The sequence below is a fragment of the Microcaecilia unicolor genome, chromosome 8 (genome assembly GCF_901765095.1).
Source record: "Microcaecilia unicolor chromosome 8, aMicUni1.1, whole genome shotgun sequence".
Taxonomy (NCBI): domain Eukaryota; kingdom Metazoa; phylum Chordata; class Amphibia; order Gymnophiona; family Siphonopidae; genus Microcaecilia; species Microcaecilia unicolor.
In genome coordinates, this window is record NC_044038.1 from 7,684,652 (window position 1) to 7,702,851 (window position 18,200).

At 45.5% G+C, this 18,200-nt stretch overlaps 1 protein-coding gene across 1 annotated transcript in view; it reads right to left on the bottom strand.

The window, feature by feature from the left end:
- Nucleotides 1–2,521: 2,521 nt before the first annotated feature.
- SLC5A10 (solute carrier family 5 member 10) overlaps nucleotides 2,522–18,200 on the bottom strand; it is a 170,706-nt gene continuing 155,027 nt past the window's right edge. Inside the window, exons 12-15 of the mRNA XM_030213115.1 lie at nucleotides 16,081–16,249; nucleotides 14,534–14,749; nucleotides 5,157–5,262; nucleotides 2,522–4,016 (exon numbers count right to left, since the gene is read on the bottom strand). Of these exons, the coding sequence (XP_030068975.1) occupies nucleotides 3,823–4,016; nucleotides 5,157–5,262; nucleotides 14,534–14,749; nucleotides 16,081–16,249 (685 nt within the window). The 3' untranslated portion in view covers nucleotides 2,522–3,822. The remainder of the gene's footprint in view (nucleotides 4,017–5,156; nucleotides 5,263–14,533; nucleotides 14,750–16,080; nucleotides 16,250–18,200) is intronic.

An 18,200-nucleotide genomic window follows, 5' to 3' on the forward strand; every position in this document is an offset into this window, starting at 1 on the left:
CGATGGAAAGCAGTTGAGGGCGTCCAAAATCGGCTTTCGATTATGCCGATTTGGGTGACCCTGGGAGAAGGACGCCCATCTCCCGATTTGTGTCAAAAGATGGGCGCCCTTCTCTTTCGAAAATAAGCCTGCTGATGTGTCAACATGTTTCTGATCTTCCACAATTTCTTCATAAGGAAAAATTCTTTGTCACTCCTACCTTTACGCACTTTAATAAGGAGCCCTTTTACAAAGGCGCACCAAAAACTGGCCGACGGCAATGTGGGCGCATGTTTTTGGTGCGTACCAGACCCTAATTGTACAGAGTCTGGGAAAAGGGGATTTTTTTAATGGGCTGGAAAATGGACGTAACGCAAAATAAAAACCAGCGCACGTCCATTTTTGTCCCGAGACCTTACCGCCACCCATTGACCTAGTAGTATGGTCTCACGCACTACCCGGGCAGTAGGCGTGCAACACACGCCAGCTGCAATTTACCACCGGGTAGGCACCCTGTGGTAGAAAATAGAACATATTTTCTACCGTGTGTTTTCAGTGCGCGTCAAATTTGGAATCACCACCCAGGGCACACGGTAGCCAGGAGGTAATGCCAATTTGGCGTGCGCTGGATACGCATAGGCCCTTACGAACTTTTGTAAAAGGGCCTCTAAATTGCCCCCCGTAATGCCAGCCACAGATAACAGAAACAAAGCAACAGCAAAACCCAGCAGCAAAATTTCAAACGTACAGAGACTGCCAATGCTTCCCCAGCGGTGTCACAACAAGTAATTTTGAAGTTGTTTGCAGAAAATAATCAAACTCCAAGAAACTGGTCAGAGCCAACACCATCAGATGACCTGAAAATGTCTTAACAATTTGAAAAGTCATTGAAAATGTCAGCAGTTGCACAACTAAAGAAACCAGCCTGTGCTTGCATGAATTACAAACGAGATGCTTTTAACACTCACGTGTCAGGCCAATTTACAAAGACAAGATAACTATGTTGCTTTTCTTTGAAAATGAGCAATTGCAAAATACAAGTGTTAATAAGGACACGTGCTAGCTGTTCAGGGAGAGGTAGGGTTTGAGGGGAATAGCATGTGTACAGTTTCAAACAGAATGCACTGTTTTCCTCTCCTAACCTGGGAAGCATCTCTTCGGTGCAGTTAAATGGCCATTCACTTCAGTCAGATCATTTTACTTGGAGAAATATTTTTAAAAAGTGCCCCCATTATTGTATCCCACAAAAATAGGAAAACCACCATGAAGCATAAATCGCCAGATTCTATATGAGGCACCTAAAAGAGCCGTGCAGTAAACATTTCCGACTAAGCATAGCCTATACGCAGCACCAAGATTTAGGCGCAGTATATAGAATACGCTTAGTCGATATCCCAGAGCCTAAAACTACGCGCCTCCATTTTCACCAATGAAAATGTGGCGTAAATCCCTGTGGGTACATTTATGTGCAGTGGGCCATATTCTAGAATTGCACATGTAAATTTGGGAACGCCCATGGCATGCCCATTTCCCCGTCCATAGCCACGCCCCTTTTGAACTGTGTGCATTGGAATTTAGGAATGCGCTTAGTGAGTTGTGTGTGTAAATTCTAATTATTGCCAATTAGCGCTCATTATTGCTGGTTAAGTGCTGTTATCAATGCTGATTAGCTTGTTAAGCCAATTAAGTGGAACAGGTAGACGTGAGGCATCTGTTTACGCTTTCCAAAAATACTAGGACTAGGGGGCATGCGATGAAGCTACAAAGTAGTAAATTTAAAACGAATCGGAGAAAATTTTTCTTCACTCGACGTGTAATTCAACTCTGGAATTCATTGCCAAAGAATGTGGTAAAGGTGATTAGCTTAGCAGAGTTTTAAAAAGGTTTGGGCGGCTTCCTAAAGGAAAAGTCCATAGACCGTTATTAAATTGGGGAAAATCCACTATTTCTGGGATAAGCAGTATAAAATGTTTTGTACTTTTTCGGGATCTCACCAGATATTTGTGACCTGGATTGGCCACTGCTGGAAACAGGATGCTGGGCTTGATGGACCTTTGGTCTGTCCCAGTAAGGCAATACTTATGTACTTAAGTTACTCGCCTTTTTATGGAAGGAATACGCCTGGATTTCGGATTGGATCTTTAGGCACGCTATATAGAATCTGGCAGAAAGTGTCCCAAAAGAATGAAATTCCCAACCCATGGAAAACTTCATCTAGGTCAGGGGACAATATTTTCATGGCTGCTGGAATTGAGGCTGAGGGGTCAACTCTAGCACCCCGAGGGTCCAGGCTTCCAAAATGCACAGAACAGGACAGATTTTCCAGGCCCTATGACAAAAAGCTCTTCCAATGCCTCATGTACGTATTCATCAGTGTCACAGGTAAAGGCTGTTTCTCTTCGGGCAGGATATGCTGCCTTCCTGTTTTCACCACATCCAGTTCCAGGTCAACGTCCGGGTCATTTACAGAGGAAACCGCTTTTTCATATTTTTATTAAGAGGATGTGTAGGATTTCAGTCAGACTCATTTCATGTGATCTGATTGTTTTTAATGCACACAAAATCTCACAGCACTTCACGTTCTCACCACATTTTGCCATTTTCTCTTTATTTGAAATTTTAGCCAAAAGTACTGCCGTGAAGTGAAAATGAATTTCCTTTTTACAAGGTAGACATCTTGCAAATCTTGTCGTCAGCATTAACGTGGGCAGTAATTAAGGTGATTTGCAGCCCTGACACACGTTATTTGCCTCTTAATGCATTTTAAAAGGCACTAATGTACGTTATATTACGATAATACATGTTAATATCAGGACACTGTAATGAGATGCAAAGCATGTAAATACATGCAAAACAGTTCATTACTATGTTAATTGAATAGTGCAGCTTTGGTAAACATTTGCAAGCTGCATTCTTCCTGGAAAAATACTGCCAGGAAAAAGCTGGGCGGTATTTTTCCATCCTGAGAGCATTAGGACACAAAGCTGAGGCTGAAAGCTCCTAGGCCACGTCTGATGGGCCGGCACTTGCAGTCAGGAACTGCTCCCTCCCCCCCCCCCTCAATTAGTAACCCCCATAATAACAACCCCTTGCTCCAAACAGCCCTCCATTGAAAGTGCCCCCCTGCACTGAAACCCCTTCTTAAAGCAACCTCAACCCTCCTATAGAACCCCCCCCCCCCCCCCACCAAGCCTACCTGTCAACTCCCTGGAGGTCTAGTGGTTCAGGGGCATCAACAATCTCCAATCTCTCCTGTCCCTTGCCGGTGCCAGGCTCAAAATGGTGCCGGTGACCCCTTATGATAGTCTCAGTGAAGGGCTCTTTGGGGCAGGGGGTTGTCATTTGGGGAGATCGGATTGAAGGGGTTATTATTTGGGGAGGTCAGGATGAAGAGGTTGTCAATTGGGGGGGAGGATTGCGAGCTCTGGTCCCCTTTCAGTTGTGACCCGATGCTGCTGGGACGGTAAAACAAGAGTGTTTGCAAGGCTGATTGCAAACAGCGTTACGCTTGTGCCACGAGATTGATTAATGTGCGGTACTGGGCTACCACAGGTTAGTCACTCCTTAATAACTACTGAAGAAGTGTAATGGCCAATGACCCCAAATTCTGTTTACTTCCATCCGCGTAGGACTGCACACAAATGTCTCCTGAATGTTCAACACTTTCTACTTCCCTCAACTCTTAAGACCCACAAGGGATCTCTCTTTACGTGGATGGACTGGTAATATATTTGGGTGCCTCAGGTACAGATGAAGGAAATAACGTCCAACGAGGGGGTAACATACACCATGGAACATGACTATACTGCAGGCCCACATCAAGCTCCCAGTCAGGGAGTTATATCAAGCAAAATAAGCATAAAAGAAGATATTGACACAAACAAGAATGACGGCATTAACGCAGCACACGCGAGCCCAGAAGGGATTTTCCAAGGTGTCCCTAGCAGTTAATTGCTTGGGGTTTTCCCCGTCTGGCCCCTGTGTACTGCAGAACTGGCTTGTCCAAGAGCGATTCCGTGGAACTTGCTTGTCGGAATCTGTCCATGAAACAAAGAGAGAGAGATTTGAGGATATGACATTCTCAGACCCCTTTTGTCCACTTCTAATTCCTCAATATTTCTTTACTGGCAGGTGGAGGTTTTGTAGGGGGGTAAGGGTTTAACTCCCTTTTCTAAAATGTGTGTGGGACAGTCATATCTGTAGAAAGTTTAGTGTCTCCTCGTGAATTGGTCGCTTGTAAACATACGTTTTGTACTCTGGGATACAGGCTGACCAAATTTTGGGTTCTGCTTCAGTGTCAAAACCAGACCAAAATTAGGATTCAGCCATGTTTCAGTTCCAGCTGAAAATGCTGGTGTATTTTTGGCTGAAACGACTCCCCCCCCCCCCATCTCACTCCCCGACCAAAAGCGGCAACCGTTCTCTGCACCCCCAACCAAAAACAACACCTTCCCATCACCTGTAGGCCTTCCTTGAGCTTACCTTAAAAGCCCTGGAAGTCTAGTGCCTGGTCAAGGAAGGAGCGATTCCCCAGCTGCATCTGCTCCTGCCATCTTCACCGTAAAAATGGCTGCCAAGACCTTCAACGGCAGTCTCGTGAGACTGCCACTGAAGGTCTCAAAGCCATTTTGATGGTGGAGACAGCAGGAGTGACTAGGGATCACTCCTGCCTCGGTTAGGCCTCTAGAACAACAGGATTTTAAGTTGGTCTGGGGGAGAGGTTCACAGGTGGGTTCAGGAGGCGGGGCTCTGTCTGGTAACCGGGGGGGGGGGTGAGAAGGGACTGGAAAGAGGGCTCTGTCTGGTCATGGGGGGATGGAGTGGGTGCTGTTCATGGGACTGGGCTAGTTTTGCCTTTGGTTTCAGCCAAAACCGAGCAGCAAATTTCAGCCACAGATTTGGTTTCAGGAGAAAAATCGCCTCCAATAAGGGATGACGCATGATAAAGAAGTACCATAGCCAAGAAGGTACACCTCAATAAAGGTTTGGAATTCTTCTACTGACGCTTATGGTCCTAATCTGAGAACAAAAGTTCCTTATCTAGAGGGTTTTGTCACTGAAAGACGCCACCAAATTGAAACAGACAGACACCATCAACTGAGATTGACGCCATGGCCTAATGTGAAAGAAGTATTCATAGAAACAGTTAAAAATAAAAAAAAGGGAGGACCATGTACCGTCAGTCACTCTGCGAGATGAACTGCTCCTAGTGGAAATCTTTGGAAGTGAAATTTCAGGAGGTGTCCTCTCTTGAGTAATGGTCCACCACGTGAGATTAGTGATCTACACAGAGCGGCGGTGCACAAAATGAAAAAAGACATTTGTCAATATCCACATATTCTGTACGATAATTGTAGTTTCTCCTTCCTGTACAGCCTTATTCTACAGCCAGCATGTGGATCCTTGGGAAGTAACTCCATTTACGATAATATTTTGTTGATATGTGTATTTATGTTGTGTTATGTTACTTCGATATCACCTTTCTCACACAGATGTTCCAACATAATGTAAAACCAGTTTGCAATAATTAAACAGATCTATGATTATTTAGTTTTTAATTATTTTAAGAGACCTCTGTCCACCTCAGGCCTGGTTTCGCTGCTTCCCCACCACTATCACCACCAAGTTTTGAACCTGTGCCGCCCTAGTGCTCCCCCTCCATAGCTTTTGCTTATCTTTCTCTTCCTGTGGCTAGCGGGGGGACAGGGTGCTTCCCATCACTTCTGCTTCCTCTACCAATTGGTTTCAATCTGAGGTCTGAACACATGAAGACCTGCAGGGTCATTGGACCTATCAGAACCATGGTTCCGACAGCAGAAGGAAGCCAGATAGCGTAAGAGAGAGATGATGTGGTATGAAGATTTTGACAGCTGGAGAGAGGACAAGAGGTTTGTAAGGAAGGGTTGAGAGGACGGTTGGTGCAAGGCTAATATTTTATTTATTCATTCATTTATTTATTGGGATTCACCCAAAATGGTGTAGAGTAGGTACAACTTGACATAAAATTTACAATTTTGTTAACAGCATAACAATAAAAAAAAAATGACCAAATATAGCCAAACCTTTAATAGAAAGGGAAATGGGACCTGATATACCGCCTTTCTGAGGTTTTTGCAACTACATTCCAAGCGGTTTACATATATTCAGGTACTTATTTTGTACCAGGGGCAATGGAGGGTTAAGTGACTTGCCCAGAGTCACAAGGAGCTGCAGTGGGAATAGAACCCAGTTCCCCAGGATCAAAGTCTACTGCACTAACCATTAGGCTACTCCTCCACTCATTCCACCAATAAGAGCCAACCTCATCAGTGATGTCACAATGGCAATACTTGGCTCACTTCTGATATTGTGATGTCATAAGGGAGAAAGGGAAATGGGACTTCATATACCACCTTTCTGAGGTTTTTGCAACTACATTCAAAGCGGTTTACATATATTCAGGTACTTATTTTGTACCAGGGACAATGGAGGGTTAAGTGTCTTGCCCAGAGTCACAAGGAGCTGCAGTGGGAATCGAACCCAGTTCCCCAGGATCAAGGTCCACTGCACTAACCACTAGGCTACTCCTCCACTCATTCCACCAATAACAGCCAACCTCATCAGTGATGTCACAATGGCTTGGCTCACTTCTGATATTGTGATGTCATAAGGGAGAAAGGGAAATGGGACTTGATATACTGCCTTTCTGAGGTTTTTGCAACTACAAAGTACATAGTATATACAGGTACTTATTTGTATCTGTGGCAATGGAGGGTTAAGTGACTTGCCCAGAGTCACAAGGAGCTGCAGTGGGAATCCAACTCAGTTCCCCAGGATCAAAGTCTACTGCACTAACCATTAGGCTACTCCTCCACTCATTCCACCAATAAGAGCCAACCTCATCAGTGATGTCACAATGGCAATACTTGGCTCACTTCTGATATTGTGATGTCATAAGGGAGAAAGGGAAATGGGACTTCATATACCACCTTTCTGAGGTTTTTGCAACTACATTCAAAGCGGTTTACATATATTCAGGTACTTATTTTGTACCAGGGACAATGGAGGGTTAAGTGTCTTGCCCAGAGTCACAAGGAGCTGCAGTGGGAATCGAACCCAGTTCCCCAGGATCAAGGTCCACTGCACTAACCACTAGGCTACTCCTCCACTCATTCCACCAATAAGAGCCAACCTCATCAGTGATGTCACAATGGCTTGGCTCACTTCTGATATTGTGATGTCATAAGGGAGAAAGGGAAATGGGACTTGATATACTGCCTTTCTGAGGTTTTTGCAACTACAAAGTACATAGTATATACAGGTACTTATTTGTATCTGTGGCAATGGAGGGTTAAGTGACTTGCCCAGAGTCACAAGGAGCTGCAGTGGGAATCAAACTCAGTTCCCCAAGATCAAAGTCCACTGCACTAACCACTAGGCTACTCCTCCACTCATTCCACCAATAAGAGCCAACCTCATCAGTGATGTCACAATGGCTTGATTGCCCGATACTTGGCTCACTTCTGATATTGTGATGTCATAAGGGAAAGGGGGAAAGGGAAATGGGACTTGATATACCGCCTTTCTGAGGTTTTTGCAACTACATTCAAAGCGGTTTACATATATTCAGGTACTTATTTTGTACCAGGGGCAATGGAGGGTTAAGTGTCTTGCCCAGAGTCACAAGGAGCTGCAGTGGGAATCGAACCCAGTTCCCCAGGATCAAGGTCCACTGCACTAACCACTAGGCTACTCCTCCACTCATTCCACCAATAAGAGCCAACCTCATCAGTGATGTCACAATGGCTTGGCTCACTTCTGATATTGTGATGTCATAAGGGAGAAAGGGAAATGGGACTTGATATACTGCCTTTCTGAGGTTTTTGCAACTACAAAGTACATAGTATATACAGGTACTTATTTGTATCTGTGGCAATGGAGGGTTAAGTGACTTGCCCAGAGTCACAAGGAGCTGCAGTGGGAATCAAACTCAGTTCCCCAAGATCAAAGTCCACTGCACTAACCACTAGGCTACTCCTCCACTCATTCCACCAATAAGAGCCAACCTCATCAGTGATGTCACAATGGCTTGATTGCCCGATACTTGGCTCACTTCTGATATTGTGATGTCATAAGGGAAAGGGGGAAAGGGAAATGGGACTTGATATACCGCCTTTCTGAGGTTTTTGCAACTACATTCAAAGCGGTTTACATATATTCAGGTACTTATTTTGTACCAGGGGCAATGGAGGGTTAAATGACTTGCCCAGAGTCCCAAGGAGCTGCAGTGGGAATTGAACTCAGTTCCCGAGGATCAAAGTCCACTGCACTAATCACTAGGCTACTCCTCAACAAACAAGTTAGTCTCACCCATATAAGAACTAACATGGTTGCAAATACAATACTCGAACAGAACTTGCTTTTCCATTCCTCCCCTAGTTGAGATTCTATTCATGCACTTTTCTGACTTCATATGCAACTTTCGTTAAGTTATTCCTCTTATTCTCTACCTACCTCCTTTTACTGTCTCTTATCTGTCTATATGTTCCACCTTCTCTTACCGCATGGCCATGTGTTTCTGGGAGCTTTTTTTACCCACTGCGCTATAAAGGGCCCTGGCGCTTAGGAAAAATTACCCCCGTCACTAGCGCAGGACCCTTTTTCCCACAGCTTGGTAAAAGGACCCTTGAATGTGATACCAGTAGGTTAGCCTCTATTGCACCCCCTAACATAATCGTAACACCCCATATGAACAGCCATATTGGGTCAGACCGATGGTCCATCTAGCCCAGTATCCTGCTTCCAACAGTGGCCAATTCAGGTCACAAGTATCTGACAAAATCCCAAATAGTAGCAAGATTCATGCTACTGATCCCAGCGACAAGCAGTATAATCATCTTCATCATCTCACCCACACCCTTCCCCTCACTCTAGCAGGTAGGGGACAATGAGCAGCTCCCCATTTATGATTTTCCCCTGCAGGTGGAGCCAGTGAGCAGCTCCTCCCTTATGGCTTTCCTCTGCAGGCGGAGCCAGTGAAAAGCTCCCTTTTATGGTTTTCCTCTGCAGGTGGAGCCAGTGAGCAGTTCCTCCCTTATGGCTTTCTCCTGTAGGTGGAGACAATGAGCAGCTCCCCCTTTATGATTTTCCTCTGCAGGTGGAGCCAGTGAGCAGCTCCTCCCTTATGGCTTTCCTCTGCAGGCGGAGCCAGTGAGCAGCTCCCTTTTATGGTTTTCCTCTGCAGGTGGAGCCAGTGAGCAGCTCCTCCCTTATGGCTTTCTCCTGTAGGTGGAGCCAGTGAGCAGCTCTCACTTTATGGTTTTCCTCTGCAGGTAGGGCCAGTAGTTTTCCTAAGATTCTGTGATCTCATGTGCAGCAGGTAAGAAATGCTGCTCACCGACTGCAGGTCTTTTACGCAGTAGGCCCAAACAGAAGCTGCAGCTGAAATTCACTGCTCAATTTCAGTTGAAACTGAAGCCGTAACTGAATCCAGCCCAGCCCCCTGAACAGCACCCACTCCCTCTTCCCGTGCCCCCTCCCCACCATGACCAGAGATGGCCCTCCTCCAGGATCCCACCCATAAGCCCCCACCCAGGCCTACCTAACCTGGGCACGAGCAATCCCCAATCACTCCAGCCCCTGCCGTCTCTGCTGTCAAAATGGCTGCTGATACCTTCAGTGGCACCACTTTGAGATTGTGCAAAAAACCGAAATGGAGATTAAAATTCGGTTGACCTCTAATACAGAGTCAGACGGAGTTTTGTAGGTAGCCACGGTTCTCACTTCCTGCCACTGTAATCTGCCAGGAGCTGGTTTGCAAGGGCAAAAATCTACTTGAAGGAACCAGTGAATTAGCACATTTGCCCCACTAAATATTTGGAGCCTAGGCATACACCTGGTTTGCCTAGGTCTTAATCCTGCCCTGTTCCAATGAAGGGTCATGGATTTGATATACCGCCTTTCTGTTGTACAAGTAACGCAGTATTTATATCATATACATGTATAGATGAAGAAATGTACTTGCTAAGGCCTTTCTCCACCATCCGAAAAAAAAAACCTCTCTCTTCCCACAATCTATTTAAATTTCCCTTTCTGTAACTTTTAATTAAAACCTGCTTGCTTGAGTTTTTCTATATTAGCAAACGCAAACATATGATCTAACTAGTTTTGTCCTTTCAGTAAACATAGTCAAACATCTCATTTCCTTGTCTTCAAAAGGGAACCATTCCTAGCTGCTCTCACCTTTCCTCCTAGGGTGAATCACACACCTAAATTATTTGTAATGTGCCTGCAATGTTTATGGTCATTCTCTACCGGAGGCTGTGTGTGCTCCTCCTCCTGGCGTGAATTGGGGGAAGGTGGTTCTACTGGATGCCTGTAGGTGGGTGTGGTGGGGACACAAAAGTGATGGAATTCAAAAATGAGTGACATAAACACAGAGGATGTAGAAAGAGGGTGGAGCAGGGCTGGCTTAACCTACAGACCAGGTGAGGCTCTTGTCCAGGGCGCCAGCGCTAAAAGGCGCCAAACACCCGAGCCGTCATCGGCCCATAGGTTAAAGGAAAGGAAAGGGGCTGGGACTTGATATACTGCCTTTCTGTGGTTACAATCAAAGTGGTTTACATAGTATATACAGGTACTTACTTGTACCTGGGGCAATGGAGGGTTAAGTAACTTGCCCAGGGTCACCAGGAGCTGCAGTGGGAATTGATCCCAGTTCCCCCAGGATCAAGGTCCACTGCACTAACCACTAGGCTACTCCTCCACTAGCAACATTCCATGTAGAATCTCATCTTAAATAGTAGCAACATTCCAGACTCTCAAATCTCCACTTGAGATTCCGGAATCTTGCTATTCTTTGGGGTTCTACATGGAATGTTGCTACTCTGATTGTGCCTGGAATCTTGTTAATGGGACTTGATATGCTGCATTTCTGTGGTTTCTGCAACTACATTCAAAGCGATTTACATATATTCAGGTACTTATTTTGTACCAGGGGCAATGGAGGGTTAAGTAACTTGCCCAGGGTCACCAGGAGATGCAGTGGGAATTGAACCCAGTTCCCCAGGATCAAAGTCCACTGCATTAACCACTAGGCTACTCCTAATGCCCTGTCCTGCTGCTTCCTTTTAACGATGTTTTTCCAGGTTCACTGCCTAGCCCCCCACTTTGGGGGTTCTTCTCACCAGCAGTAACAATGGACTTGCCTAGAAGTCCAAAGCTTGGCTGAAAAGCAATTAACACTCCCATTGCTGTATTCAGAAAGGGTGACATGTCGCTCTAAAGAAAAGAAAACAGGTTACACTCTCTACCCACGCCCTGTTGCTTCTATCCCTAGAAAAAACTAATTTATTGTTTTTTTGCATTCCTTCAGTCAATCAGCTACCTGTTTAAGGCGCATGGGTTCATTCTGCTCTTAAGTAGCAGAAATGTTTTATATTCAAGGGCTGGGTGGTACCAGAGAAGAGAGCTGAGTTTGTCATTACTCTAAAGTCGTGACCTTGAGGCGTGAAGGTGTACACAGGATGCACATATGCAACACTGCCACATTTCATCGCTTCTGAAAACAGTTGCACTCATGCTGCAATGGGGAGTCAGAGAACTTCTGGATCAGTCCCAGAGGCTATCAAACCTTCCAAGGTCCCAAAGGAACTTTGACCTCTATAGATTCTTCCCTCTGCTCCTATGGGCTTCTAATTCATTCGGAACCAGTGAATAACCTGGGCCTCGGAACACGAGTCTTCATTCCCAGCCACCTAGAACTGTGTCCCCCTGCTCTATTTTCCTCTCCTAACTCATTAGCGCAGTCATAGTAACATAGTAAATGACGGTAGATAAAGACCTGAACGGTCCATCCAGTCTGCCCAATAAGATAAACTCATTTTACATGGTATGTAATACTTTATATGTATACCTGAGTTTGATTTGTCCTTGCCATTCTCAGGGCACAGACCGTAGAAGTCTGCCCAGTACTGTTCTTGTACTAAGTTCTGAAGCTAACATCGAAGCCCCTTAAATTTTCACTCCAGCCCATCTCTATCTATACAGTCACGCTCAGGGCATAGACCATAGAAGTCTGCCCAGCGCTGGTTTTGCTTCCCAATTACCAGCGTCGCCACCCAATCTCCGCTAAGATTCCGTGGATCCAATCCTTCTAAATAGAATTCCTTTGTGTTTATCCCACACGTTTGAATTCCATTACCATCTTCATCTCCACCACCTCCCGCGGGAGGGCATTCCACATATCCACCACCCTCTCCTTGAAAAAATACTTCCTGGCATTACTCCTGAGTCTGCCCCCCCCCCCCTTCACCCTCAATTCATGTCCTCTAGTTCTACCACCTTCCCATCTCCAGAAAAGGTTTGTTTGCATATTAATGCCTTTCAAATATTTGAACGTCTGTATCATGTCACCCCTGTTTCTCCTTTCCTTCAAAGTCCAAAGTATACAATCATTGCAGTGACAGGCCCTTGGCTAGGGGCCACAAATCAGAGCTCCCTATAAAATTCTATAACCCTATGCCCTAGGTCCAACCACCAGGTGTTACTGTCGCCTGATTGCTGGGACTTCCTGCACCCCAGGAACCATGAACGTTGTCTCCCAGCTCTGGCTTGCTCAGTGGAAGAGTTGGCTTGGAAACTGAATCCAGGTTCTCTGCATGGCTGTGTTGAGCACTGCGAGTGAGTTACTAGGCTGGTCTGACCTGTATGAATTTTTCAATTCACAATCAAAGTTCATATACTGTTTGCAGTCTGTTGTCAGACTTTCAAAGGAGCAAAATTACACAGGTACCACGATGTCCTGCAATGCAGTTAAAGAACCTTGACTTGTCCAAGGGTCTGTCACGATGCAGGGTCCTCCAGCACAGAGGCGGTTAAGGTCATCTCAGCCAGAAAGCAGTATGAGATGATGCGATCTGGGTTCCTCAAGCCAATAATGTTAGTGTCACTCTTGAATTGTAACATGTGCAAACTTGAATCAGTCTCCACCTCTTTGCCCCATTCATAAGACAAGCTTATGTTGACAGCGCTTGACTTCTCCATGGGAACTCCAACACATACAGTGAAACATATTGAGCTTGTTTACTGCCCTGACTTTCAGTCTGCCTTGATGTATCCAAGATGGCGCTGCCAAGGAAAACACTGATTACTTTCCTTAGTGGAAGCTGTAAGGTCTCGTCAGCCTCCTATCAGACTAGGTTCCCAGCAGAGAAATCTTGACTTGATAGCAGCTAGTCAACAGTCACGTTAATCAGGGCCAGATTAACATGCATTGTGACCCCTAAACTGTAACATTTAAGATTTATTTTATTTATTTATTGGGATTTAATAAATGCCTTTATGAAGAGATTCACCCAAGGATGTGTACACCAGGTTCGGTTTAACATAAAACTTACAATTTTGTTAACAGCATAATAATAGTAAATAACCAAGAATAAACCTAAATACAATAAATGAAACAATAAATTGAAACCTAATAATAGAACTACCATGAAACAGTATCAAAAATATACACATTTAATAGTACTGGAATTCAAATACCAGAGATATAATACGCTGTTAGCATAATACTAATGATACACCTAATAAGCAGTAGAACATTCTGCTAACATAGATAGGCTTATCATATAGCTGAGGGACCAAGTACAGATATATAATGGGAACAGATGCATAGTACAGAGTCAGTTGGGATAATTTGATGGTTAGCTAAACTCAAGGCAAGTTCGTTGTTTAGTTAAGCAAGAGATGAGGAATTGGTCTAAGCTAGTCCTGGTTCAGAATGAGTCTATAGTCAGTCATCCTAGGTATTAAAGGCTTGGGAGAAGAGCCAGGCTTTCACCTGCTTCCTGAAGTAGAGGTAGTCTTCAGTTATACCTGAGTATGACATTTGAGGCTGGCATAGAGGCTGGCACAAAATATTTTTAAAGATTTTTTTGAGGGTGGGAGGGGGTTAGTGACCACTGGGGGAGTAAAGGGAGGTGATCCCCGATTCTCTCCGGTAGTCATCTGGTCAGTTCAGGCACCTTTATGTGGCTTGGTCATAAGAAAAACAGGACCAGGTAAAGTCGTCCAAGTGTTCATCAGGGATGCCCTTTTTTTTCCATTATGGGTTGAGGACACCCATGTGTTCGGCACACCCAAGTCCCACCTTCGCTACGCCTCCGACACGCCCGGGAACTTTGGTCATCCCCGCAACGGAAAGCAGTTGGGGACACCCAAAATCGGCTTTCCAATATGCCGATTTGGGCGACCCTGTGAGAAGGACGCCCATCTTGCAATTTGTGTCGAAAGATGAGCGTCTTTCTCTTTCGAAAATGAGCCTGATAGTGTAAATAAATTTAGCTACATGGAGATGAGATATTTAGGGCGAACGTTGTATGGTAGGTGGGACTGGAAAATAACATGTCTAGGCTGTATTTTCAAATCTACACATACTAATTTGCCACAGAAATTCTATCTACAGAAACGCAGGTAGAAAAGTCTACTGGTGCTCTGACTGGAGTAGAGCTATATCGGAACAGGTGTAAAGCATTTCACCCAAGACAAGTAAGCAATATCAAATGTTGTCACCTACCTGTGACTGAAAGGGAGGCTCTGTTAGCAGGCTTATCCCTACTACCACACCCACGGTTAAGGCACAAAGGATGATGGCAAAGTGCAGGTAATGGACATCCTTCAGCACTGCCGGCCTCTCATCATAGACTCCACAGCGAGGGATGGGATACACGAATTCCAAGATCATCCTACTGAGTCCCACAACTAACCCGACCATCAGCCCCCAAAAAGCACCCTGGAAAGGAAATGAGAGAGTCACTTTCATGGGAATATCCCAAGGTAGCTCTTTACCAAATTTCTACAACTGCAAGACATATAGAAATGGTGGCAGAAGAAACCATAAAGCAGCGATAGGAATAGGGTTGCTGGAACCCCTCTGCACCTATGTGCTGGCACACCACTCCCCGCCAGGCCCACTGCCATTCCTCTGCTGCTATTGCTGCTGCTGCTACCTCCACCCCCCCCCCCCCCCCCCCAGGTCTGTCTCTTCATGCTCAAGTGTACAGCGCTGTGTACGTCTAGTAGTGCTATTTAAATGATAAGTAGTAATAGTAGTAGTAGTCTTTAGGATTCTAGAATCTTGCTACTCTTTGGGATTCCGGAATCTTGCTACTCTTTGGGATTCTAGAATCTTGCTACTCTTTGGGATTCCGGAATCTTGCTACTCTTTGGGATTCTAGAATCTTGCTACTCTTTGGGATTCCGGAATCTTGCTACTCTTTGTCCTTATCCCTTATTTGTCCTGTTTGTCTGTCCCGATTAGATTGTAAGCTTTGTCGAGCAGGGTCTGTCTCTTACATGTTCAGTGTACAGTGCTATAGAAATGATGTTGTAGTAGTAGTAGTAGGTCCACCGTCTCCGCCACAGTGCTGACTGAGGCTTTCCTCCCCAGACTCACAATTCCAGTGCTGCTGCTGTCCTGCCCCCTCTGATGACTTCCTATTGCAAATGGTAGGACATGCAGCACTGGAGTGTAGGTCTGGCACTGTAGTAAGCCAAATAAGTATGGCACCACTCAAATATTTGTGTGGTCCTCCCATGCTTCTCTACCTTATCGTGTTTCACCCACCCTGTACACGTGCCTTGGTACTCTACAAATGCAACAGATGGTGAAGGGCACAGAAAAGGGGAACAACCAGGACTTAAAGAATATGGGGGTCAATATTCAAAAGGGTTTAACAGGGCAGAAGAGGCCCCCCAGGCTTCCACCACGTCCCCTCCCCCATAATCGTAGCTTTTTCCAATGAATATGAAACTCTTCCCATTCTAACTCTTGCTTCCAAAGATCTAGAGTCCGGCTTTCTGTGCCTCATCATTCTCTAAGTATTAATTTGTGGAATGCACTGTCTGGACAACTTCGGCAATGTGGTAGTGAAACACAACTGTTTGTGTCTGCCTTTTTAACATTTTTTATGACAAATTGATCTAATTTGTAATGAACTATGTGGTATATGTATGTAGTTGTTTTTATAGAATAATGTGAATGTTACCTTGTGAACCACCTAATCAGAGGTGGTATTGATATTTTTTTAAATAAATACATAAAATGTTGGACAGGCACTTTACCTGCTCATTGGCTCTCTTCCAGAAAACAGCCAGTGTGAAAACCGCTGTCACAGGAGGAGCGAGGTAGCTGGTTACTGATTGGATATACACGTACAGCTGTCCACTATTGGCGTTCTGCAGAATAGGGATCCATACCACGCTGATAACCACCAAGACCACTGTGACGATCCTGCAGGAGACAACAGCCAAACCTAAGACTAATCTGAATTATTCACCACTGTCTCCAGATAAATTCGTAAAGGCAGAAGGAATGCCGTGCCGGGTCAGATAAGTCCAGCGTCCTGTTTCTCACAGTGGCCAGTCCAGGTCACAAATGCTTGGCAGGACCCTAACGAGGATCCTCTTCATTCTATAACTTTTAGTCCCTAAATGTAAGTGCCATCTGCGCACTAAGATGGCAGGAAACTAGCACGCACGTGAATGTAACATTCAAGCGCATAAGTTGAAGGTTGAAGGGGGGGCAGACTCAGGAAAAATGCCAGGAAGTATTTTTTCACGGAGAGGGTGGTGGATACTTGGAATGCCCTCCCGCGGGAGGTGGTGGAGATGAAAACGGTAACGGAATTAAAAAATGTGTGGGATAAACACAAAGAAATCCAGTTCAGAAGGAATGGATCCACAGAAGCTTTATGGGTAATTGGGAAGCAAAGCTAGTGCTGGGCAGACATCTACAGTCTGTGCCCTGAAAATGACAAGGACAAATCAAGGTTGGGTATACATACAAAGTAGCACATACAAGTTAATCTTGTTGGGCAGACTGGATGGACCGTACAGGTCTTTATCTGCCGTCATCTACTATGTTACTATAATGCAAGCGCACAAGTTACATCGTGCATAAATGCCAAGGGGCAGCGCATGGGCGGGGCACGGATGTGTCAACCTTTTACATGCTTAGACAATAGAATACTTTCATTTACATGATAAAGTGCTACGTTCAGGAAATGCGCATTTACAGCTGCTATAGATGTAACATAAGTGGATACGCCAAGATACAGACACATAGACGCCAGCTTGCAATCTAGAATGGAATCTGGGCAACCAGCTGCCACTGTAGAAGTCGTGCTTTGTAGAACTGGCCTATATCGATTCCTTGTTGCATAGATCCAGTATTAAGATTGCTTGACATAGATAGTGCGGGAGCGGAGTATTTTGCTTTTCGTTTCATGAGTATCTCGGAGGTGCATCTTTAAACGTCAGATTCAGGACCCCTGAGGAAGGCCTGTTGGCCGAAACACGGACCGTGTAGGGTCCCAATAAAATTTTTTCTGGTGCTCTTACTCCTTATGGTCCTTTTCTGGTCTGTTTTGTTTCATCTTCCGCCCTTTTTGTTGTTTTCATTTTATTTTACGGGAGATTTGGACCTTCTTTTTGTTGGTATAGATAGAGTGGTGTCATTTTTATTAAGAATTTCTCTGTTCTACTTGTTCCTGGAGCTATAAGTTTAAAGAGTCTTTTATGATAGGCTGACCTGAACCAATAGCGTCTGATGTCAGTTTATATAGTTGGGCGCCATTTTGACAACTGTGAAGAGCTGAGTTCAACAGTCACGGATTGGAGTGAGACAGTGGCGTAGCTAGGTGGGGCCAGGGGGCCTGGGCCCCCATAGATTTGGCCCTGGATCCCCCTGCCGACGACCCTCTCGACTACCCCTCCCGCCGCCAACCCTCCCCCGCCATCGCCATGGGCTACCTTTGCTGCCGGGGGACCCCAATCCTTGCCAGCCGAGGAGGTCCTTTTCTTCCCGCGAAGGCTTCGTTCTGTTTCTGACACCCTGCACGTTGTACGTGCAGGACGTCAGACTCACAGAAACAGAACAAAGCCTTGCAGATCAGCCAGGCTTCGTTCTGTTTCTGTGAGTCTGACGTATAACATGCAAGACGTCAGAAACTGAACGAAGCTTTCGCAGGAAGAAAAGGACCTCAGCTGGCGGGGATTGGGGTCCCCCGCCAGCAAAGGTAGGCAACGGCAGGGGAGGGTTGGTGGCGGGAGGGAGGGAGGGGTCGAGAGGGTCGTCAGCAGGGGTTGTCAAAGTTGGTGGCGGCGGTGGGGGGGGGGTCGGCAATGGCCAGGGGGGGGTCTGTGACGCTGGGGGGGGGGGTCGATAATGGCTGGGGGGGTCA